This window comes from Bos grunniens, chromosome 20 (genome assembly GCF_055505025.1).
Source record: "Bos grunniens cultivar Pamir isolate PY7600 chromosome 20, Bosgru_T2T1.0, whole genome shotgun sequence".
Taxonomy (NCBI): Eukaryota; Metazoa; Chordata; class Mammalia; order Artiodactyla; family Bovidae; genus Bos; species Bos grunniens.
In genome coordinates this window covers 70,389,021-70,414,254 of record NC_141184.1, presented here as the reverse complement: position 1 = coordinate 70,414,254, position 25,234 = coordinate 70,389,021, and the positions used below count along the sequence as shown (strand labels likewise).

At 39.1% G+C, this 25,234-nt stretch overlaps 1 protein-coding gene across 15 annotated transcripts in view; it reads left to right on the top strand.

Moving 5' to 3' along the window:
• SPDL1 (spindle apparatus coiled-coil protein 1) overlaps positions 1-11,774 on the top strand; it is a 33,201-nt gene extending 21,427 nt beyond the window's left edge. For 8 of the 15 annotated variants that reach the window (XM_086362267.1, XM_086362259.1, XM_086362268.1 and 5 more), the window contains 4 exons: positions 3,885-3,988; positions 4,803-4,990; positions 8,292-8,634; positions 11,034-11,774. In XM_086362267.1, the coding sequence (XP_086218393.1) occupies positions 3,885-3,988; positions 4,803-4,990; positions 8,292-8,634; positions 11,034-11,181 (783 nt within the window). In that variant the 3' untranslated portion in view covers positions 11,182-11,774. Of the gene's footprint in view, positions 1-3,884; positions 3,989-4,802; positions 4,991-8,291; positions 9,987-11,033 lie in introns of those variants that run through there. The other 7 variants (XM_086362255.1, XM_086362256.1, XM_086362253.1 and 4 more) reach the window with 2 other exon arrangements.
• The last annotated feature ends 13,460 nt before the right edge of the window (positions 11,775-25,234 follow it).

The window sequence follows — 25,234 nt, the reverse complement described above, 5'->3', positions numbered from 1 at the left end:
CATCACTTCTGGATTCTTTTAGCAGACAGAACAGGAAGTCTATGTCCACATATTTAGTGTATTTAGGTATGTGTTATATGCATGTTTAGCAATGTTTCATGTAAACAATTTTGTGTATTACACACACATATATACACATAAACACATAATAAAACCTTGATGTCGTACTTAATAACTCCAGTTTGAGTCCAGTGCCACAGGGTTCTTTGCCTACCCCATTTTTTCCAACAGTGAAAAACCTGGCTCTTATTGTCCTCAATATATTTGCTTATTTACTCATTCTTAAAATGTATATAGTTTTGAAATTATTCATTAAAGTTCAGGATTTGTTCTTTTTGTTTTTAACTTGAGGGTATATAGTCAAAATACTATGTTCAAAGGTTTTGTTGTTGTTGTTCAGTCACGTCCAACTCTGCGACCGCATGAACTGCAGCACACCAGGCTTCCCTGTCCTTCATTATCTCCCTGAGTCTACTCAGACTCATGTGCATTGAGTCAGTGATGCCGTCCAACCATCTCATCCTCTGTCACCCTCTTCTCCTCTTGCCCTCAATCTTTCCCACCATCAGGGTCTTTTCAAATGAGTCAGTTCTTCACCTGAGGTGGCCAAAGTTATTGGAGCTTTAGCTTCAGCACCAGTTCTTCCAGTGAATATTCAGGGTTGATTTCCTTTAGATTTGACCGGTTTGATCTCCTTGCTGTCCAAGGGACCTCAACAGTCATCTCCAGCACCAAAGTTCGAAAGCATCAATTCCTTGGCTTTCAGCCTTCTTTATGGTCCAACTCTCACATTCATACATGGCTACTGGAAAAGCCTTAGCTTTAACTAAATGGACCTTAGCCGGCAGTGATGTCTCTGCTTTTTGATTCACTGTCTAGGTTTGTCATATCTTTTCTTCCAAGGAGGAAGCGTCTTTTAGTTTTGTGGCTGCAGTCACTATCTGCAGTGATTTTGGAGCCCAAAAAAATGAAGTCTGACACTGTTTCCACTGTTTATCTATTTGCCATGAAGTGATGGGACTGGATGCCTTTATCTTCATTTTTTGAATGTTGAGTTTTAAGCCAACTTTTTCACTCTCCTCTTTCACCTTCATTAAGACGCTCTTTAGTTCCTCTTCATTTTGTGCCATTAAAGTGGTATCATCTGCATATCTGAGGTTATTGATATTTCTCCCAGCAATCTTGTTTCCAGCTTGTGCTTCATCCAGCCCTGCATTTCGTATGATGTACTCTGCATACAGTTAAATAAGCAGGGTGACAATATACAGCCTTGATGTACTCCTTTCCCTATTTTGAACCAGTCCATTGTTCCACGTACAATTCTTACTGTTGTTTCTTAACTTGCATACAAGTTTCTCAGGAGACAGTTAAGGTGGTCTGATATTCCCATCTCTTCAAGAATATTCCACAGTTTGTTGTGATCCACACAGTTTGTTGTGATCCACACAGTTAAAGGATTCAGCATAGTCAATGAAGCAGAAGTAAATGTTTTGTTGGAATTGTCTTGCTTTTCCTGTGATCCAGCGAATGTTGACAATTTGATTTCTGGTTCCTTTGCCTTTTCTAAATCCAACTTGTACATCTGGAATTTCTCGGTTCGTGTACTACTGAAGCCAAGCTTGAAGGATTTTTAGCCTAATCTTGATACGATGTGAAATGAGTGCAATTGTACATGATTTGAACATTCTTCGGCATTTCCTTTCTTAGGGATTGAAATGAAAACTGACCTTTTCCAATCCTACGGCCACTGCTGAGTTTTCCAAATTTGCTGGCATATTGAGTGCTGCACTTTCCCTTACCAGTTATGAGTGTGTTGTTCATCTGAAATAATTAGGTTTTGTCCATCCTTGTTGAATTTATTTACTCTTTCCAGCATGTGAACCATTAACGTGGTCTAAAGTCAAAACTGTACTGAGTTTTGCCCGTCTCCGTTCCTTCCCCTCTGTTGACACCCACCTGTCTGGGCAGCCAGTTTGTTTCTGATTTACTCATGCCCTGTTCCTCTGTGCAAAGAGAGCAGCTTTATGTAGGCTTTATCTTCCCTTTTTATTTCTTGGACAAATGTGGCATAGCACAGATAGTCTTTTATAGTTTCCTTTTTTTTTTATTTTAACCTGGAAATCACTTCATCTAGTTTAGAGAGATCTTCCTAATTCACAGCAACAGAGGATTCTGATGAATGGGTTCTCATACATTCTCCTCTGTCTGGGTATTTAGATTATTTCCAGTATTTTGCAATTATGTACAGTGCTACAAAGTGTATTTTGCATGTATGTGTGTTTCCTTATTATTGATGTATTATCCTGAATAATTCCTACAGTACAATTGCTGAGTCAAAGTAAACTAGCACTGTATCATAGCGCTCATTTCTCTGTCACCTCACCAATAAAATGTATTATTTTAAGAAATTTTTGCTGGATTGATAGACAAGAAATGGTATCTCAGTGTAGTCTTAATTTCTATTTTTGTAATAATGAGTGAGTTTTAGCATGTTTTCATAGGTGTATTTACTTGCATGGGTATATAGAGAAACTGACGCATGTTTTCTAGTAGTGTTTGTATGGTTTCACATTTTACATTTAGAGACCTGATCTCGATTGAAGTTTATTCTTGTGTATAGGGTGAGGTATAAATCTAATTTTACCTTTTCCAAATAACTAGCCAGTTGTCCCAGCATCGTTTATTTAAAAGTCAGTCTTGATAGCAGTGATTTAATATAAGATCTTTATCATATATCAAATTTTCATATATGCTTGAGTCTGTTTCTGGATTTTCCATTCTATTTGATTGGCCTGCTTATGTGCACATCGGTGCCATACTTTTAATTTTAGAGGTTTCACAGTTACATTTTATCTGGTAGGGCTCTTCTCCCACCACAGCTTTGCTTTCTCAGCATTTTTTCTGTCCTTTCATGTCTGTTTTTCCCTATGAACATCTCGTCTAGCTCAAAAAAAAAGTTTGTTGGCATTTTTATTAGGAGTACATTGAATTTATAAATTAACTTAGGGAGCACAGATATCTATCTTCTCACTAAAGAACTAATCACAGCTTATAAATGACAAACTTTGTAAATGTTAATAATGTCAACATTCTAAATTGTAGCTATTATTATAAAATTAGCTATTGGTGTAAAATTTTAAGTTTATATAATTTTCTTTCTCTTACAAGAATTGTTGAAAGGACTGCAATTTTGGTTGAACTTGAAAAAAGGTGTATGTGGCTCACCAGTATACTCTGCACTATACTTCGAAAAGTATGGCTTTAAATTAAGGGCTTTTACCTGCAATCTCTGAATTTGTTTACATACTTTTAAGCAGATTTACATTTTTTTTCCTTAGAGAAATTGTACAGAGATTCTTTCAGAATCTCAGAAGAGCAGGCACCAAAAATAACTATACGGATTTCCACTCTTTTTCATATTTTTGTTATTTATGGCTGTTTTATAAGGTTGGAATTAAGGCTTTGGGATTGGGATGAAAACTGACCTTTTCCAGTCCTGTGGCCACTGCTGAGTTTTGCAGATTTGCTGGCATATTGAGTGCAGCACTTTCCCAGTGAGTATTTGTTTCTTCCATATTAAAAGCCAGGAGAGAGGAACCAGAGGGAGGACACAGGTGTGATTAGAAGCATAGGCTTCGGAGACAGAGCTGTGTTCAGGTTCTCTCTTGTCAGTCTACTTGCCTGTAGTATTGTGAGCCAGCTCCCTCATCTGTAACAGAGGAGTGCTCCTTCTTACACCTGCTTCAGAAAGGGAGTGAGTTACGTGGATAGTACTTAGCACAGTGCCTGGCATATGATAAGCATTCAGTAATGGTAACTGATATTAATAAACCTATGCTAACCTAATTTATTATCTAAGTAGTAAGAATTGTTGTTTTCTTTAGAGTTTATATGAAAGTATGGAATCTAAGCCTTCAGCCAACTCTGTTGCTCTGGAAGATGACACCTATTACACAGATTTACTTCAAATAAAGCTTGACAACTTAAAGTAAGTGTTGGGTGCTTAGAAAGACAGAGACTCTGTTCACTTGCTTGTAATAAGTGGTAGTAGTTTTGTCTTTACATTGCCAAAAGAAAGTTCCAGAAAAGAACAACAAAAATACCTCTGTGCAGCAAATGATATTTATTCAAGATATAATTATTACTGGTTATTGAAGAAAAATACTTTAAATGAATAATTAAATGTTTTTAGTTTTTTGTTTTTCTTAAAGCCTTTCAAATTAGCAAATATAAAGAACTTTAGAAAATGTTCTTATAACCTAATTTTTTTTAAGAATAAATATCATGTAATTTAAAACTTAAAGGAGTTTATTTATACATGTGTAATATGGAAAGTATGCCCCTCTTTGTCCATTTCCTTTGAAAAATGCATGAGATTTTTTTATTTAAAACTGCTGTTGTTAAATCTTAATTTGCTTATTCTTTCTTTGTTACTAAAAAACACCAGGGAAATATGTTTTACTAAGAGTTAAAATATATAATATAGTAAACAATTGGTGGGCTTTCCAGGTGGGTCAGTGGTAAAGAATGTGCCTGCCAATGCAGGAGACGCAAGAAATGGGGGTTTGATCCCTGGATAGGGAAGATCCTCTGGAGAAGAAAATGGCAGCCCACTCCAGTATTCTTGCCTGGGGAATCCCATGGGCAGAGGAGCCTGACAGGCTACAGTCCATGGGGTTACAAGAGAGTTGGACACAACTTAGCAACTAAACAAATAGTTTGTACTAAAAACTATGTATTTCATGTGCTATGTTAATATTCCTTGGTTCTCTCTCTCTCTTTTTTTTTTTTTATTAATGTAGCAAAGAAAGTGAAAGCATCAAAGGTGAATTGTCCATCCAGCGGATGAAAGCACTACTTGAGAGCCAGCGGGCTCTGGATATTGAGCGGAAACTTTTTTTAAATGAAAGGCACCTCCAGCTTTCCCAAAGTGAAAATATGAAACTGAGAGCTAAATTAGATGAGCTAAAACTGAAGTATGAACCTGAAGGTATGAATGTATCATATATTTTGTCTTTTATATCATGAGAAACTCTGAGAAATCATATCAATTTTTTTTCTTTCTACAGCTTTATGGAAACCTCATTACAAACTAATTTGTGACTTTGTATCTATATTTAATAAAATAAATGTATTGCTACAGAATTTGTAGGAAAGAGAACTGTGTATTGGATGTGCATGAATAAAATGAGTATTCCTTAACATTTGAGCCTTTTCCATTTAAGATTGCAGCATCTTATGTAATACTAAAGAGTTCAGTTTTGTTATGGCAACTGATGTTTAAGAGCTATATTCAGTTCAGTTGCTCAGTCGTGTCTGACTCTTTGCAACCCCATGAATCGCAGCATGCCAGGCCTCCCTGTCCATCACCAACTCCCGGAGTTCACTCAGACTCACGTCCATCAAGTCGGTGATGCCATCCAGCCATCTCATCCTCTGTCGTCCCCTTCTCCTCCTGCCCCCAATCCCTCCCAGCATCAGAGTCTTTTCCAATGAGTCAACTCTTTGCAAGAGCTATATTAGTTAATAGTAACTGTTCATAGAAAACCTAATATAATGGAGTCTAAGAATGTGATGGTTCTTAGGCCAAAAAAAGTTCTGTTACGTGTTCTAGGTTATAGACTTTCAGTCATTTTTGCCCCTACACCGTTCACATGCCTACAACTCTCTCTTCATCATCATTTCAGGGACAGGAGTGATTCTCAACAATAAGGGGCAGATTGTCAGCAATAATAAGGTTTCTTTATAGTTTAAAAAGGCTTCTCTTTCTCTCATCTTTTTCCCCTTCTCTGATTAATAGACTGTCCTGATTAAGAGTTATCCACTTCAAATTTCAAAGGTCTGCTGAACTAAGTAGTGCAAGCAGGAGGAAGTATAGTAAATATTGATGGTGTGGATTTCAAAGAAGCAGTGCAAGAGAAAGGAAAAATAATGATTTAAAAACAACAGTGTAGAGCAGGAACACCAGCCCCACAGTCAACTGTGGTTTCCCCAACTTAATTAATATTTTGATTCTGAAAATGAAAGAATGTTAGTTTTGGAAAACAGAAAAAGTATTAGAATGATTATTCTGTGACTGTGTATCTAGACCTGCATAGGAGATGGAATGATGTTATGTTAATCCTTATAACACACTATTGAATGTTCACTCAATTAGTGCTTTTAATTCCATTTTATACATTACAAAAACATAGATCGTGTTTTAGATTAAGTGTAAAAGCATATAGCAGTTACCACAGTGCTTTCTACTTAGCTGATCAGTAAATGATTATTATTATTCAAGCTTTAAAAAAAGTAAGAAAACAATGCTCAGAGAGGTTAAGTACTTTTCCAAGGTCACTCAGCTGCTGAGTGTTGTTAGCACCAGGATTTGTACCTGGATTGCTTGACTCTTATGCACTATATCCTTCCTAATTTCCATGCTGAAACCCCATGCAACTTTTATAATAACCCTCAGTTCAGTCAATCAGATCAGTCGCTCAGTCGTGTCCAACTCTTTGCAACCCCATGGACTGCAGCACGCCAGGCCTCCCTGTCTATCACCAACTCGTGGAGTTTACTCAAACTCATGTCCATTGAGTCAGTGATGCCATCCAACCATCTCATCCTCTGTCATCCCCTTCTTGCGCCATCAATCTTTCTCAGCATCAGGGTCTTTTCAAATGAGTCAGTTCTTTACATCAAGTGGCCAAAGTATTGGAGTTTCAGCTTCAGCATCAGTCCTTCCAATGAATATTCAGGACTAATTTCCTTTAGGATGGACTGGTTGGATCTCCTTACTGTCCAAGGGACTCTCAAGAGCCTTCTCCAACACCACAGTTCAAATGCATCAATTCTTCAGTGCTCAGCTTTCTTTATAGTCCAACTCTCACATCCGTATATGACTACTGGAAAAACCGTAGCTTTGACTAGACAGATGTTTGTTGGCAAAGTAATGTCTCTGCTTTTTAATAAGTTGTCAAGGTTTGTCATAGCTTTTCTTCCAAGGAGCAAGCATCTTTTACATGGCTAGTCACCATGTGCGGTGATTTTGGAGCCCAAAGTCTGACACTGTTTCTACTGTTTCCCCATCTATTTGCCGTGAAGTAATGGGACAAGATGCCATGATCTTAGTTTTCTGAATGTTGAGTTTTAAGCCAATGTTTTCACTCTCCTCTTTCACTGTCATCAAGAGGCTCTTTAGTTCTCGCTTTCTGCCATAAGGGTGGTGTCATCTCCATATCTGAGGTTATTGATATTTCTCCCGGCAATCATGATTCCAGCTTGTGCTTCATCCAGCCCAGCATATCTTATGAGGTACTCTGCATATAAGTTAAATAAGCGGAGTGACAATATACAGGCTTGACATACTCCTTTTCCTATTTGGAACCAGTCTGTTGTTCTACGTCCAGTTCTAACTGCTGCTTCTTGACCTGCATACAGATTTCTCAAGAGGCTGGTCAGGTATTCCCATGTCTTTAAGAATTTTCCAGAGTTTGTTGTGATCCACACAGTCAAAGGCTTTGGCATAGTCAATAAAGCAGAAGTAGATATTTTTCTGGAATTCTCTTGCTTTTTCTTGATCCAGCAGATGTTGGCAATTTGATCTATGGTTCGTCTGCCTTTTCTAAATCCAGGTTGAACATCTGGAAGTTCATAGTTCACATACTATTGAAGCCTGGCTTGGAGAATTTTGAGCATTACTTTGCTAGCATGTGAGATGAGTGCAATTGTGTGGTAGTTTGAGCATTCTTTGCCATTGCCTTTCTTTGGGATTGAAATGAAAACTGACCTTTTCCAGTCCTGTAGCCACTGCTGAGTTTTCCAAATTTGCTGGCATATTGAGTGCAGCACTTTCACAGCATCATCTTTTAGGATTCAAAATAGCTCAACTGGAATTCCATCACCTCCACTAGCTTTGTTCATAGTGATGTTTCCTAAGGCCCACTTGACTTCTAATTCCAGGTTGTCTGGCTCTAAGTGAGTGATCACACCATTGTGATTATCTGGGTCATGAAGATCTTTTTTGTATGCCTAGAAGAGAACATTTAAGTGTTCATTCGTACAGTCAAATATATTGAGGTCCCAAGGAAAAATTTATAGGCAGATAACCTTGCAAAGATATAGTTAATGGAATCCATAAAAAAGAAAGAATTAAAGACAGTGTATTTCAGTAAGGAGATGAATAGTTTCTAAAGAAACAGGCGTGGAAAACAAAGGAAAACAAATACATTTATAGCTAGTTCTACTTTATGTTGATTGTATCTTTGACATATTGACTAAATACATTTTTTAATTGTTTTTATTCTCAGAGAAAATTGAAGTGCCTGTACTCAAAAAGAGACGTGAGGTCCTGCCTGTGGATATAAGCACCCCTAATGGTGTATGTGCCACCAGTGCCGTTGGGGAAGAAGATTATAGACTATCACCACAGAAAGAGGAGGCACAATCCTGTTCTGACGGTTTGGAAGATGACAACTTGCAGCTAGAAAAGACAGTTTCTGTAAGCACATCAGGAGTCATTCTCTCTCCTTACAAAAGTCTGACCCTGGATATTCAGCCAAGAAAGGAAAAGAAGTGTGTGAAACTTACAGGAGTTCCAGCTGACTCGGAAGCCTTAAGCGAAAGAAGCAGAAACACCCCTAACTCTCCCAGGTCAGTGTCGTCTCTCCTGCAAGGCAGCGAGCAGCCCTCTCCATCTTGTCTCTATCGCTGCATGAACTGTGCTGTCTGTTTCTTAATCTATTTTCTTAGTATTGTATGCAGTATAATTCCCCAGTTTCATCTACCTACCTTCCAATTTTCTAAAACTTTAAGAAAGACTAAGATGATTTCAAGGGGAAAAGACTCCTGAATAAGGGAATTATTTTAAACAGTAGCACTTTTCTCTGTCACAAGTCTAGTACATCTCTGAATGTTTTGTTGTTTTGAATAAATGTAGTTATTTTTTTCCTGGTTCAGGAGTGACCTGAAAGAAAAATTACCTTACCTCCTAAAAGGGCTTTCCAATTAGTCTTAAGAAATTTCAGCCTTCCAAAAAACTGTTAGGTGAAATTTTTTTATGGCTTTTGAAATTGTTTATTCTAAGCCTTCAAGCATGTGCTTTAATACCTATTCTGACATTTTAAAATATCAAAGGTATTCATTTTCAATTTACACCCAAACTTCAAAGCCTCTAGTTTTTGCATAATTGAGTTTGTGACTAAAAGAGGAGGTGTCAGACATACATGTCTGTAGGAATTAACATTTTTTTAAAAATTAAAATGATAGAGGCCAGAAAGACGGTAAGAGAAAGTGAGTGGAAGGGAACGGTAGGTCCAGTGACTGAGGTTAGGGTGGTGTAAAAGCACGTTCCTGATGTGTGTAGCAGGACCAAGGATGGGCAAAAAAGAAGCGAATGAGGAAAACGGAGAAGGCGAAAAAGGGTGATAAAGATGAAGGATGTCTTTATGCAGTGGAGTGATAGTGGAGTTAAAATAAATAGATATTTTAAAAATTAACCATATTGGTATGAAAATAGTTAGCTTGGATTGTCTGCTATGAAAGGAGGTCTTTAAGGTGCTACTAGATCTTTAAGGTACTACATCAGTCTTAATGGAGACGTACAAAATAAGACATTTTACATTTTACTAAATGTAGTATTCAACAATGAAAGCATTTCAACAATATTGCAGCTTTTGTTAATTGGAGTAATGTATTACTCCATTTCTTGAATTTTTATGTAATAGCATTATAACCTATAAGTCACTTGAACTAAAAGCTTAATATTCTCAAGGAAAAGGGTACCTTTAAATGAATGCTATCTGACACACACACAGTTTCAACTAATTGTGAATTGAATTCAACAAGTTACGCTTGTGTATATGTGATTCATTGTGTATGTGTGCTTGACCATTGTATATTTCTGGAGGTGAATTTCCAGAACTGATCAATGCAAATCTTACTCTCTATGTTGTCGTCATTTCTTCTTCTGCCTTTTTTTGCTTAATAAAAATTATTCAAGCAAATGTTCAGCTACTTGTTTGACTCAAATAGCATGTTGAAATTTTTTTGTCTTGCTGCTGTTACTGCTACTGCTAAGTCGCTTCAGTCGTGTCCGACTCTGTGCGACCCCATAGATGGCAGCCCACCAGGCTCCGCCGTCCCTGGGATTCTCCAGGCAAGAACACTGGAGTGGGTTGCCATTTCCTTCTCCAGTGCATGAAAGTGAAAAGTGAAAGTGAAGTCGCTCAGTCATGTCCGACTCTTAGCGACCCCATGGACTGCAGCCCACCAGGCTCCTCCGTCCGTGGGATTTTCCATGCAAGAGTACTGGAGTGGGGTGTCATCGCCTTCTCCTTAAACAAAAACAAAATAACAAAACGTTTGTGTGTGTGTGTGTGTGTGTGTGTGTGTGAGTCCATCTGCTAACTTCAGATGTTTCCAGCCTTTTGTCCTCTGCATGATTATCCTATGATAATATTATAATAATAAACATGGCTTCTATTAGGAGATTCACTGTTGCATGCTTTATAAATTTAATTGATGCTCTTGCTATAAAATATCTGTATAGGCCCTTTAAAATATTTCTTCATTGTTTATTTTTTCTTAAACTATTATTTTGCTAGTTGAAATTTGAGTTTTTTAATGGGATATTTAGATATCCATGCAGCCCAGGTTTCCTTGTTAGTTTTTATCTTGCATTTGCTTTTGTTGAGTCATGTTAACATTAATACAGTGCTCTAGCATTAAACATTTTTTGTTAGATATGTTTATCATGATAGGTATCATTATATTTTAATTCTTTATTCTAGACTTTGCCATGACTTTTTATCAGCCTTAAAGATATTTCTTTAGACATTTGAAAAATTAAACCTACTGATAGAAAATATTTTTAGCAAGGCAGTGATTTAGTTTTTTTTAATTGTATTGGAGTCAACTGTAATTTTTCTTCTTAAATACCTTAAAAAAAATCACCTTGTCTCATTAAGAGATCCATTATACTATAGGATTATTTCTTCTTTAATTTTTCCTGACCACATTTGAATTCAGAATGGATGCTTTAATGCCTGTAGGTTAGCTGCTGAATCAAGGCTTCAAAGAGAAGTTAAACAAGGGAAAGAAACTGCAAGCAAACTGGAAAAAGCAGCTTGTAAGAAATCATACCCTACTGTGTATGTGTCCTCCAAGTCAACTCCAGAGACCCAGTGCCCTCAGCAGTAAGAAATCATACCCTACTGTGTATGTGTCCTCCAAGTCAACTCCAGAGACCCAGTGCCCTCAGCAGTAAAGACTTTTCCTTTATGAGAATAAGGTACCACTTGCCCCAAAGATTGCTCTGAAGCTTAAAGATTGTCTTTATCTGAGGATACCTTCTTGCAGCCTATTTTCCTTCTACTCATTGTGCCAGGAACTGACATTTTCATGCTTTGACCAAACATTTAAAATGTGATTGTGATTCTAACCAGGAGAGTTCCTTAAGTGATGAACTCTGAATCACAGTGAATAGACTATTAACTGAAGGAAAGTGTTATTATAAATCTGTTGGATGCATTGTATATAGATTATTAAAGTACCTTCAGAGCCATATATACTTGAAAAGAGAATACATTATTACATTTTCCAACATTTTTATGAATATAGTTTTTCACTATGTTGTGAAAATAGAAAACTTTGTTAAAAATATATTGTAACTAGATTTTGTCAGTGTTTAAAGCAGGTATGTTCATCTTTGTATTCATCTACATGATTTAAGTTTTGTTTCGATTACATGAAAAATACAATTTTGAAATTTAAAATAAAGCTGCTATAATTTATCTCCTTTTTGTTTTTTTATTCTACATAGATTATAGTGTGTTATCAAAGATAATAAAAGAACAAAAATGAAATCAGGGATTCTTAATTCCCTGGTACATATAATTTGTATGTGTGTGTATATATATATATATATATATATATATGCACACACACATAATATATATTTTCAATTCTAAACTTTCCAAATAAAGGCTTTTTTCCTGTAAGTGATTATAGCCTGGTCTGTAACTTAATTTCATGTATACATTCGATGGTGTATTAGTCGAGAGAAGAGAGATTTATTTTAAGGAATTGTGTTTTGCAAATGAGGCTGACAAGTCCAGAACCTACAAAGTAGCCTCTCAGGCAGTAGACCCAAAGAAGAGCTGATGTCACAGTTAAGTCCAAAAGCTGTCTGCTGCAAAAGTTGCCATTTTTCAGGGCAGGTTAGCCTTTTTTTTAAATCCAGGGCTTCAACTAATTACATGCTCGGGCCACCCACATTCCGGAGGGAAATCTGCTTTACTCAGAGGCCACAGATTTAAGTGTTAATCTTATCCAAAAGCACACACAGAAAGGTCTAGAATGATGTTTGACAACATTTCTGGGCTTCAACCAAATTAACACATCCTTAACCATTACGTTGGGTTAATTAGATAAGTCTATTGAAATATATTGTGTGCTTCCCTGGTAGCTCAGACGATAAAGCGTCTGCCTACAATGCGGGAGACCCGGGTTCAATCCCTGGGTCAGGAAATGAATCCCCTGGAAAATGAAATGGCAACCCACTCCAGTATTCATGCCTGGAAAATCCCATCGACTGAGGAGCCTGATGAGCTACAGTCCATGGGGTCACATTGAAATATATTAGGTAAAAGGAAATTGCCTCTCCCTTCTAAATAAATCAAATAATAAACTAATTTTAATTAGTTACAAAAAGTATACTCTAAAGAAGCTACAAGTTTCATATTAAATAATATTTCTTATAAAAAGTAGCTGGAGGCACTAGAAAACAAATGATTTTAACCTGAGGATAATAATGAATGACCACCATATTCCTTGCATATTACAGAATATAGATCATTTCCTTCCAACACTGAGTTTTTGTCATGAGTTAGGTGCTAGTGGTACAAGAATAAGCCTTCAGAGCTCACAGTTTAATAGACCCATATAGATGAATAGTGGTAGTTGGTGATATTACTAGTAATCATAGTTATATCTAACATTTGAATATATCTAATGTGCCAAGCACTTGTTAAAACCCTTTCACATATTACCACATTTAACCTTTCCAACATCTCTGTGAGCTAGATATTATACCATACTGATGCTCATTTTACAGATGAGGAAATCAAGGTATCAAAGAGGTTATTTGTCCAAAATCACAGTTTAGTTCAGTCGCTCAGTCGAGTCCGACTCTGCAACTCCAAGAACCGCAGCACGCCATGCTTCCCTGTCCATCACCAGCTCCTGGAGCCCACCCAAACCCATGTCCATTGAGTCAGTGATGCCATCCAACCATCTCATCCTCTGTCATCCCCTTCTTCTTCTGCCCTCAATCTTTCCCAGCATCAGGGTCTTTTCAAATGAGTCAGCTCTTCACATCAGGTGGCCAAAGTATTGGAGTTTCAGCTTCAGCACCAGTCCTTCCAATGAACATTCAGGACTGATTTCCTTTAGCATGGACTGGTTGGATCTCCTTGCAGTCCAAGGGACTCTCAAGAGTCTTCTCCAACACCATAGTTCAAAACCATCAATTATTTGGCACTCCAAGGTTACAAGTGTTAGTAAATAATGAGACAAGAGTTGTAGACATTAAGTGTGTATAGAGTGCTATAGGAACCAAGAAGGAAAACAACAAACTGACTTGGGGCTTTTTTAATTTTCATCATTTCTAAACTGAGATGGCTTCAGAGGTTTCCTAAGCCACAGAGAATAGCATTACAAGTGGAAGAAATAGCTGTTCATCCAATAAATGTATGAAACATCTTTAATTCAGCAAACTGAAGACTGAAACGGCTGGGTATATAGGGCTTGTGAAGAAAACTGTAACAGTAAACAGGATCTGAAGAGATGGCTAGGAGCAAAACCATGAAGAGTGCAAGTTAGGGAATCTGTTTTACAAACAAAGATTTGTAAACAAAATGAGCAAGTGTGTTTGAAGGTTGAAGAATAGAGTTGACAAGAGAACCTTATCCATCCAGCTTCTGTCTTATCACCCACGGAGACTGAAACAATTCTGCTGAGTCTTGAGTCTTTTAGGAAAATGTTTTGAAAAATCGGCACACTAAATGACAAGAAAACTGAATAATCGATAGAAGCAAAGCAATTACTGAACAAATTTAAAGGGTTGAATGCTCAATTTATTTTCTGTAAAAATACTCTAGGGGCATAATGGAAAACAAATTTAGAAAAAGATAAGAATGGAGGCTGAAAAAACCTAGTTTGGCCATTCTGTAGACCAGGTAGGAAATACAAGTGTGAACAGTGGAAATGCAGAATGATGGTTGGAGTTGCGATATAATTTAAAGAAGCAAAGTAGTGAAGAGTTGCTGGCAAAATAGGATGTGGTTCTCTGGGAGAAAGGAATATATCTGCTACATGTGGATTAGTTGTGCTGGTAAGAGAAAATAGGGGTGGAAGGTATTTCAATTTTGATGAACACTTTTATTCAGTTCCCTGTGGGGTGTCCAAGTTGGAGTCAAGGGAAGTGTTTGTGTATGTTTGCATGATCGAAAATAATGTTTTCCAAACCTTCATTTTTATATAGAAAATGTGAAACTAAGATAACTATTAATAATAGGCACTTTTTTCCTCATCATTAGTCAAAGGTGGCTTGAGGGTCAGATGTTTATAATCATAGCCTTGATTTATCGTTTTCACTGATTAGACATAATAAGCCCTGTGAATGGGCCTAGAACAAAGATGACAAAGTAAGTATGCTTTCTTGCCTCGAATAAAGTATCAGTGTATGTATGCATGCTAAGTTGCTTCAGTAGTGTCTGATTCTGCCACCCTATGGACTGTAGCCCACCAGGCTCTGTCCATGGGATTCTCCAGGCAAGAATACTGGAGTGGGTTGCCATGCCCTCCTTCAGGGGATCTTCCTGGCCCAGGGATCAAACCTGCTTCTGTCTCCTCCATTGGCAGGTGTATTCTTTACCACTAGCTCCACCAGGGGAGCTCCTAAGGTATTGGAAGGGTGCTAATGTTTATTGAGCTGCTAGGTAATTGGCCTGTGTTACGTCTCTCAATACTACCTAGTTTAGCATAATAGTTACTATTGTAGCATCTGTTATTAAACTGCTTGAGTTGAAATCTAAACTTATCCACATAAATGTTAGGCTTTAGCAAGTTTATGATTCAAAAAATGGTTTGTTTAGGTACTCCTTTAATTTTTTTTTATAATTATTTAAAATATGTGGGGACTTCCCTGGTGACTCAGTGATAAATAACCTACCTGCCAATGCAAAAGACAGAGAAGCCTGGCAGGCTACATTTCATGGGGTCACAAAGAGTTGGACACAACTTAGTGACTGAACAACAACTCTGGCTTCCCAGGTGGCGCTAGTCATAAAGAACCTGCCTGCAAATGCAGAAGATGTAAGAGATGTGGCTTTGATCCCAGCGTCACGAAGATCCCCTGGAGGAGGGCATGGCAACCCATTCCAGTATTCTTGCCTGGGAAATCCCATGGACAGAGGTTCCTAGCGGGCTACAGTCCATGGGAGCACAAAAGAATTGGATACGACTTAGTGACTAATGGACTTCCCTGATGGCTCAGAGGGTAAAGTGTCTGCAATGCAGGAGACCTAGGTTCTTCCCCTGAGTCAGGAAGATCCCCTGGAGAAGGAAATGGCAACCCACTCCAGTACTATTGCCTGGAAAATCCCATGGATGGAGGAGCCTGGTAGGCTACAATCCATGGGGTCACAAAGAGTCAGACACGACTGAGCGACTTCAGTTTCACTTTTCACTTTCATGCATTGGAGAAGGAAATGGCAACCCACTCCAGTGTTCTTGCCTGGAGAATCTGAGGGATGGGGGAGCTTAGTGGGCTGCCTTCTGTGGGGTCGCACAGAGTCGGACAGGACTAAAGCGACTTAGTAGCAGCAGCAGCAGCAGCTTCTATAACTGTTACCTCCTCCCACCAGGAACCATTTAAATTTCATGGTTTATTTCTCTGTCTCTCTCTCTCTTTTTTTTTTTTTTTTTATTTCTACATAGCAGATGTAGATAGTAGGTAGATAGAATCTCCATTCTTTTTCTTAGATAAAATAGTGGGTGACATCAGAGAAGACTTGTGGATAGGAAACAATAAAAGCCTGTCCCTCTACAAAATCTGACAATAAACTGGCAAGGATAGTCAGAACCAAATTTATATTCTGGGAAAAAAATCAAGGATTCACAGCAATAAAGTGAACTATTAATTAAGAAAAATCAGCTGAATCTGGGCATTCCAGGAAATCTCCGATGAAACACCAAGTGATCACTAAGCTAACGGAATGAAGATTTCAGTAGCTAAACACAGCAAAGAACACAGACCTTACAAAATCAGTTTAGAAAAATCATTTAAAAAGTTGGACCAATGACTACAACAAGGAGCAACAACCAACTAGGGAGGGAGGAGAATCAGGTTTCCAGCATGGTCACAGTATAGGTCTGTGTCCATGAGGTATCCCAGGCAAGAATACTGGAGTGGTTTGCCACTTTTTTCTACAGGGGATCTTCCTGACCCAGGAAGTGGGTCAAAGAGATCAACTTCCAACAAAAATCACAAGACATGGAAGAAATAAGAATATGACCCATACATAGGAAAAATGAAATTAGTAACCATCCAGGAGGAAGCTCAGACATTGGACTTGCTAGATAAAAACTTACATCAACAATTTAAAATATGCTCAAAGAACTAATGAAAGGCATGCACAAAGATCTAAAGGACCGGCAATGCCAAATAGAAACTACCAACAAAGAGAGAAAATTATTTAAAGTATGTGTGTGTTAAGTCACTTCAGTCATGTGTGACTCTGGGCAGCCCTATGGACTGTAATCAGGCTCCTCAGTCCATGGGATTCTCCAGGCAAGAATCCTGGAATGGGTTGCTGTGCCCTCCAGGGGATCTTCCCAACCCAGGGATTGACCCTTCATTTCTTTTGTCTCTTCCGTTGACAGGCAGATTCTTTATCACTAATGCCATCTGGGAAGCCAAAGTTGTTGTTCAGTCGCTGAGTCCGACTCTTTGACTCCTTGGACTGTAGCCCACCAGACTCCTCTGTCCATGAGGATTTCCAGGCAAGAAAACTGGAGTGGGTTACCATTTCTTTCTCCAAGGGATCTTCCTGGATCAAGAATCGAACCTGTGTCTCCTGCAGTGGCAGGCAGATTCTTTACCCACTGAGCTACCAGGAAAGCCTTAAAAGGAGCCAGATAAAACCTCTGGAGTTGAAGACTATAATAATGAATGAGAAACTAGAGAGATTCAACAGCAAATTTGGCCAATTAAGATTATTTAGGCTAACGAAAAGAATGAAAAAATATGAACAGAGCTTAAGAGACCTACTGACACTATAAAATATAGCAACATAGGCATAATAGGAATCCCAAAAAGAGGATAGAGAAAGGGACAAGAGCTTATTTGAGAAAAAGAAAGACATTGCAGTCCAATATCCTTGATGGTTGTTGCTGTTGTTGTTTAGTTGCTAAGTTGTATCTGACTCTTTTGGGACCCTATAGTCTGTAGCCTGCCAAATCCCCTCTGTCCATGGGATTTCCCAGGCAAGAATACTGGAGTGGGTTGCCATTTCCTTTTCCAGGGGATCTTCTCGACCCAGGGATCAAACCCACATCTCCTTCATTGGCAGGCAGATTCTTTACCACTGAGCCATAAAGGAAGCCATCCTTGATGGACATAGATGCAAAAATCCTCAACAAAATACTAACTATCAAATTCAATACATTATAAGGGTCATATAAGATGATTAAGTTGGATTTATTCCAGGGATGGGGATGGTTCAGCATCTACAAATCAGTCAGTGTACTATACCACATTAATGAAATGAAGGATGAAAATTATATGATCATCTCAATAGATGCTAAGAAAACAAAAATAAGCAAGTGGAACTATATTACATTAAAAAACTTCTACACAGCAAATGTAACCATCAACAAAATGAAAAGGCAACCTACTGAAGGAGAGAAAATATTTGCAAATCATATGTCTGATAAGGCACTGATATCCAAAACATATTAAGAAATCATACAATGACAAAAAAGAAAGCAATCTGATTAAAAAACAGAAGACCTGAACAGACATTTTCCTAAGGAAGACATACAGATGGCTGCTATGTTATTACACTTAACAACATCATCTCGACATGTGAGCTCTTTCCAGTTCCCTTCTTCCCCAGGAGTTCCCTTGCTATCACCTTCTAGATGGTGGCCCCTGACCTGTAGCCTCTGGATAGTCTTATGCTGTGAGGAACTTTCTCAGGCAGTCCTGTCCAGGTGCCATGCAGTAAAGCTTACTGTGTGTTACTGCCTTTCATGGGCTTATCTTTTTCTACTTTAGCCTCCAAATTCCCAAGATCCCTTATAAGATGAATTTACATATCAAGACATTATATAATAGGAAAAGTGTCAATCTATCAAGATGGGAGAACAATTAACAAATAGGCACCTAACAAGACAGCCTCAAAACATCTAAAGCAAAAAACCTGAATTTTGAAATTTGCCTGTGGATTCCATACAATCTCAGTGAAAATTCAAGCAAGCTTATTGTGGAAATTTAAAATGTGATTCATTAAAATGCAATGAACTGATACAACCAGAGAAACTTAAAATGAAGAATAAAGTTGGACAACATGTACTACCTGATTTTGAGAATTACTATAAAATTGTGTCAGTCTGCTTGTGGGCAGGGCTGGAGGTCAGTGGGTCCTGGGGCTGGTGCATGTCCACTAGGGGGCAGAACTGGGTTCCAGGGTCTCTGGCTACCGGGCCCTGGGGTCCCGGGCTAGTGCCTGCACATCAGGTTTTGGGGCCAAGTTCTGGATTCTCTGGTGGACAGGTCTTGGTGTGGCCATAGGCTCAGGGGCTCTTAAGGCAGCCTGCCTTCTGCCCAGCTAGTTGCTTGGCTTGAGATATCACAGTACTGCTGAGGATAAGCTAGTGGGTGGGGCTGGGTCCCAGTGCTAATGAGGTAGAGGGAAGACTCCAAAATGGCAGCCAGCATTGACTGAGCAGCTGAACTGAAGTGAATATTATGGTGCTTTTGTGGTGTACAGTGTCTGTACACCACAGACTACTACCATGGACATTCTACCAGTGTCCATCTGGTAGAATGTGTTCCCCAAAATGGCTGCCTCCAGTATCTATGTCCCCAGGTGAGCTCCAATTACCTCCTGTCTGTCCAGGAGGCCCTCGAAGATCAGCAGTGGAGTCTGACTCAGGCTCCTTTCAGATTACTGCTTCTGCCCTGGGTCCTAGAGCATGTGAGATTTTCTGTGCACCCTTTAGGAGTGGAGTCTGTTTCCCACAGCCTACTGGGTCTCTCAGAAGTAAGTCCCACTGGCCTTCAAGGCAAAAGAATTCTGCAGTCTTTTGTTCCCAGTCAAGGACCTCTGGGCCGGGGAGCCTAATGTGGGTCTCAGACCCATTCTTCCTTGGGGAGAATGTCTGCAATTGTAATTATTCTCTCTGTTTGTGCATTGTCATCCCAGATATTGGTTGTGAGTCTACCTGTACACTGCCCATTCTACCTGTCTTGTTGTGGTTCCTTCTTTATATCTTTAGTTGTAGAAGATCTTTTCTGGAAGATTCTGGTCTTTCTTATCAATGGTTGCCCTGTAAATGTTGTCATTTTGGTGTGTCCATGAGAGGAAGTGTGTTCAGGGTCTTCCTACTCTGTCATGTTATCAAGCTCCCCATTATTAAAAAGGAGATGGACTCCTTTTGCAGACTGGAAAATGAGTGGAAAAGGGCCTTCAAAGACAAAAGCACCATAATATTCAGTTCAGTTCAGTTGCTCAGTCATGTCCTACTCTTTGTAACCCCATGGACTGCAGCAGGCCAGGCCTCCCTGTCCATCGCCAACTGCCGGAGTTTACTCAAACTCATGTCCATTAAGTCAGTGATGCCATCCAACCATCTTGTTCTCTGTCATCCCCTTCTCCTCCTGCCTTCAATTTTTCCCAGCATCAGGGTCTTTTCGAATGAGTCAGTTCTTCCCATCAGGTGGCCAAAGTATTGGAGTTTCAGCTTCAGCAACAGTTCTTCCAATGAGTATTCAGGACTGATTTCCTTTAGGATGGACTGGTTGGATCTCCTTGCAGTCCAAGGGACTCTCAAGAGTCTTCCCCAACACCACAGTTCAAAAGCATCAGTTCTTCGGTGCTCAGCTTTCTTTATAGTCCAACTCTCACATCCATACATGACTACTGGGAAAACCATAGCTTTGATTAGATGGACCTTTGTTGGCAAAGTAATGTCTCTGCTTTTTACTATGCTGTCTAGATTGGTCATAACTTTTCTTCCAAGGAGCAATCGTCTTTTAATTTCAAGCCTATAATCACCATCTGCAGTGATTTTGGAGCCCAAAAAAATAAAGTCTGTCACTGTTTCCACTGTTTCCCCATCTATTTCCCATGAAGTGGTAGGACCAGATGCCATGATCTTAGTTTTCTGAATGTTGAGTTTTAAGCCAACTTTTTCACTTTCCTCTTTCACTTTCATCAAGAGGCTCTTTAGTTCTTCTTCACTTGCTGCCATAAGGGTGGTGTCATCTGCATATATGAGATTATCGGGATTTCTTCAAGCAATCTTGATTCCAGCTTGTGCTTCATCCAGCCCAGCGTTTCCCATGATGTACTCTGCATATGAGTTAAATAAGCAGGGTGACAATATACGGCCTTGACGTACTCCTTTTCCTATTTGGAACCAGTCTGTTGTTCCATGTCCAGTTCTAACTGTTGCTTCTTGACCTGCATACAGATTTCTCAAGAGGCAGGTAAGGTGGTCTGGTATTCCCATGTCTTTAAGAATTTTCCAGAGTTTGTTGTGGTCCCCACAGTCAAAGGCTTTGGCATAGTCCATAAAGCAGAAGTAGATATTTTTCTGAAACTCTCTTGCTTTTTCAATGATCCAATGGATGTTGGCAATTTGATTTCTGGTTCCTCTGCCTTTTCTACATTCAGGTTGAACAACTTGAACAACAATAATATTATTGGACTCAGAACTTCCTCCCAATTCCTCCATCACTGAGAACAAAAATTCTTTATGAAAGACTATACTTCACTGCACTGACAGAAGGGGGCACCCTTTGACTAGAACTTTGTAAAAGTACTCCAGAATTTTGATGACATAGACTAAAGCTGTAAAAATCTATTATGTGAAGGAAATGAAACAAGATCACTTCATGAACTTCATGTTCTCCCCCTCTCAAAAGCCATTTGAAGGAGAAGCAAAGTATAACACAACACTTGAAACTAAGAAAACTGATCTAGAACAGACTATTAGGGTTTTAAAATAGAGAAAAATTCTTCAGAACTCAAGCAGAAAATATCAAATAACTTACAGTGATAAGATAATACTTTCCCAAAACAGCATTCAGAAAAAAAATTTTAAGGAAAAAAAGTGTGTGAACTAAGTGTTTTATTTTCATTGAATCTATCCTTGAGGCATCAAGACCAAAGGAAAACAGTTTAAAGCATGCTAAAATTTAGTGATTTTTGTGCCTATGAACCCTCCTTGAGGATCATCCAACAAAAGATGAGTGGGGAAACTTTTGCAAAAGGACTAAAGGATTGAACAAATAACAATGTGTTGTGGATAATTAGAGACAGATTTCTCACTGTTGGGCAAAGAAGTGAAAATGAACAAAGGGGGAAGCTAGATTAATGAAAAAGGAGGCTAAAAATGAACCTGTGACCGATTGGAATTGGAGGTGTCAATATAAACTCATGATTTTGGAGAGAGAGATTTTAAAAATTAGAGTGAAGATATGCAATTACATATACACATATATATATGCAAGTACATATAATCATACACACACACATATATACACTTACACTTAAGTGTTTGTATATTTCCAAGTCTATCTGTTGAACCCTAGAAGCAATAACATCTCAGTAGCAATAAACACATGTATACATTTAGCATACAGATCTTGGTTTCTTAATGTCACTCTGCACTGATATGAACCATTTCTTTCAGAACTGGCTACTTTCAGGATTAGACTGAGAATGAATGAGATAAGCCCTAAACATCTTGTCTGAAAAAGTAGGAAAATGGTCACAGAATGATGGGGGCATCATGATGACTCCTGCTGTCTGAATCTAGGACAATTTGAGAATCAAAATAAATGATTGTCACTGAATAACTAAGTTGTTATTCTGACTCTTGCTACCCTGTGACTGTAGCCTGCCAGGTGTCTCTGCCCATAGGATTTCCCAGGCAAGAATACTGGAGTGGGTAGCCATTGTCTTCTCCAGGGGATCTTCTCGGCCCAGGGATTGAACCCGTGTCTCTTGCATTGGCAGGCAGATTCTTTAGCACTGAGCCACCAGGGAAGCCCTCAATGAATAATAGTAATGGATTACAGACTATTGTGTAAAATAGGAAATCATGAGCCCATATTGTTTTAAATAAGTGAGTAAATCCATAAATGAATACATAACGAAGGAAAAGCTTTTTCTCACAGTAGAATTCCATTTAATAAAAGTGGAAAGAATGATAGAATTTTTAAAATCTCTATTTGGTAATTATTATAATAAGTGTTTCAGTAAAGAACTGTCACTAAATGATACTAAAACTAGTGGACTAAAAGTATGATGAGTTAAAAGAATATTTCTGCTTTATTGACTATGCCAAAACCTTTGACTGTGTGGTTCACAACAAACTGCGGAAAATTCTTCAGGAGATAGGAATAACAGACCACCTGACCTGCCTCCTGAGAAATCTGTATGCAGGTTAAGAAGCAACAGTTAGAACTGGACATGGAACAACAGACTGGTTCCAAATCAGGAAAGGAGTATGTCAAGGCTGTATATTGTCACTCTGCTTATTTAACTCATATGCAGAGTACATCATGAGAAATGCTTGACTGGATGAAGCACAAGCTGGAATCAAGATTGCCGGGAGAAGTATCAATAACCTCAGATATGCAGATGACACCACCCTTATGACAGAAAGTGAAGAAGAATTGAAGAGCCTCTTGATGAAAGTGAAAGAGGACAGTGAAAACTTTGGCTTAAAACTCAACATTCAGGAAACTAAGATCATGGCATCTTGTCCCATTACTTCATGGCAAATAGATGGTAAAACAGTGGAAACAGTGAGACTATTTTTGGGGGCTCCAAAATCACTGCAGATAGTGACTGTAGCCATGAAATTTAAAGACGCTTGCTCCTTGGAAGAAAAGTTATGACCAACTTCGACAGTTTATTGAAAAGCAGAGACATTGCTTTGCCAACAAAGGTCCATCTATTCAAAGCTATGGGTTGAGAGTGGACTATGAAGAAAGCTGAGTGCCGAAGAATTGATGCTTTTGAACTGTGGTGTTGGGGAAGACTCTTGAGAGTCCCTTGGACTGCAAGGAGATCCAACCAGTCCATCCTAAAGGAAATCAGTCCTGAATATTCATTGGAAGGACTGATCCTGAAGCTGAAACTCCAATACCTTGGCCACCTGATGTGAAGAACTAACTCATTGGAAAAGACCCTGATGCTAGAAGAGATTGAAGGCGGGAGGAGAAGGGGACGACAGAGGACAAGATGGTTGGATGGCATCACTGACTCAATGGACATGAGTTTGAGCAAGCTCCAGGAGTTGGTGATGGACAGGGAAGCCTGGCTTGCTGTAGTCCGTAGGATCACAAAGAGTCGGACATGACTGACTGAACTGAACTGACAGCATCTCTCCACAAATACAAAATATTTACAAGGGGAAAACTAGTAATCTTCACGTGGAAAAGTTAAAGGACATCACCCTAATCAATGATCAGTGTAAACATCACCAGGAAAGTTACTGACCCTCCCAGTTTTTCCCAACAAGGGTCCTCCTACCTGGTGTTCTAGCCAATAGAGTGAGACTGAGTTTGACTCACAAGCAAAAACAAAAAAAGTTTTCTCTTTGATCCCAGGATGAAGAGGTAGGAGCTCAAGCTCCGGAGTATGCACTCTGAGGAAAAGCCCTCAGGGGGCCGCTTCACAGCCTCAGCCTGAGGAGGGCGGGGTGGAGCTCTCGCGGGGCAGGCTGACTGGGCGCTCACCGCGCTGCAGCCGCCATCTTGGCTTGAGGCCTGCGTGGAGCACTTCTGCGCACGGTTCACGGGACTCACGTGTCTAGAGCAGCAGTGTCCAAGAACACTACAGTGTTAGATGCCCGGCTTCCATACACGGCACCCTACAGGCAAGTGAAACTAGACTAAGCCCAAGAGAACAGGTTAAACCTTATTACCTAGATTTGCTGGTGACAAACCCCTTCTCCGTCTTGTCCCGCTCCTCATTCTTGGGGGACACGAAGGTGGGGGCACGGGGAGGTGATGGCCTATCTTCTGTTACTGTTTTCTGCTGTGTTTGGGTGTAGTCGTAACCCTGGGGAGAGGAACAGAACTTCCTCCATCCACCTTTAGATACATTTGATCGTCACTGGCTTTAGTCCTAAATGTTTATATCCCTGAGTAAAAATCATCTGGAGTGTTATAGACTCTATCCTTTTGGAAACAAAGGACCAGACAATTTAAAATGTGCGGCCCAGATATCAGCAAGAGAACAATGGTTATTAAGGAGTTCAGGAAGGGTAGAAACCAAGTGAAGCTGGGGAGAGCCTGCTTCATCCTACTCCAAATTTGTTCAACTGGAGGAGGCTGGAGGGCTTCTGTTAGCCAAGTTGCTTTTCCCAATGGCCTGTAAGCACTTTCTCCAGTCAGGACACTTGCACTGACATAACAGCAACAGGATGTATTGGTGAGCACACTGACCCTCCCTGGTCAGCTAACAGATAATCTAGGGCAATTTGGTGGTCAACAGATTTTTGTATGTAGTTTAAAGACCTGGCGTACTTCAAATATCAATTTTTTTCTAACAGTTTGAAGTTGAGGCCAGTGTCATGGGCACTGTCGCCACTGTGGCTGTTACCTTTATTATGGAAACTTTTTTATTTTCTTAATTTATTTTAATTTTATATTAGAGTATAGTTGACTAACAAGGATGTGTTGTTAGTCACAGGTGTACAGGAAAGTAAATCAGTTATATCCATACAAGTATACATTCTTATACAAATTGTTTTCCCATTGGGGTTATTACAGAATATTGAACTGAGTTCCCTATGCTATACACTAGGTCCTTGTTGGTTAGCTATTTTAAATATGTGTGTGCATCCAGTCACTTCTGTCATGACCCAGTGGGCTGTAGCCCACCAGACTCCTCTGTCCATGGGGTGGGAAGCCCTTTTTAAATATAGTACTGTGTATATTTGTGGA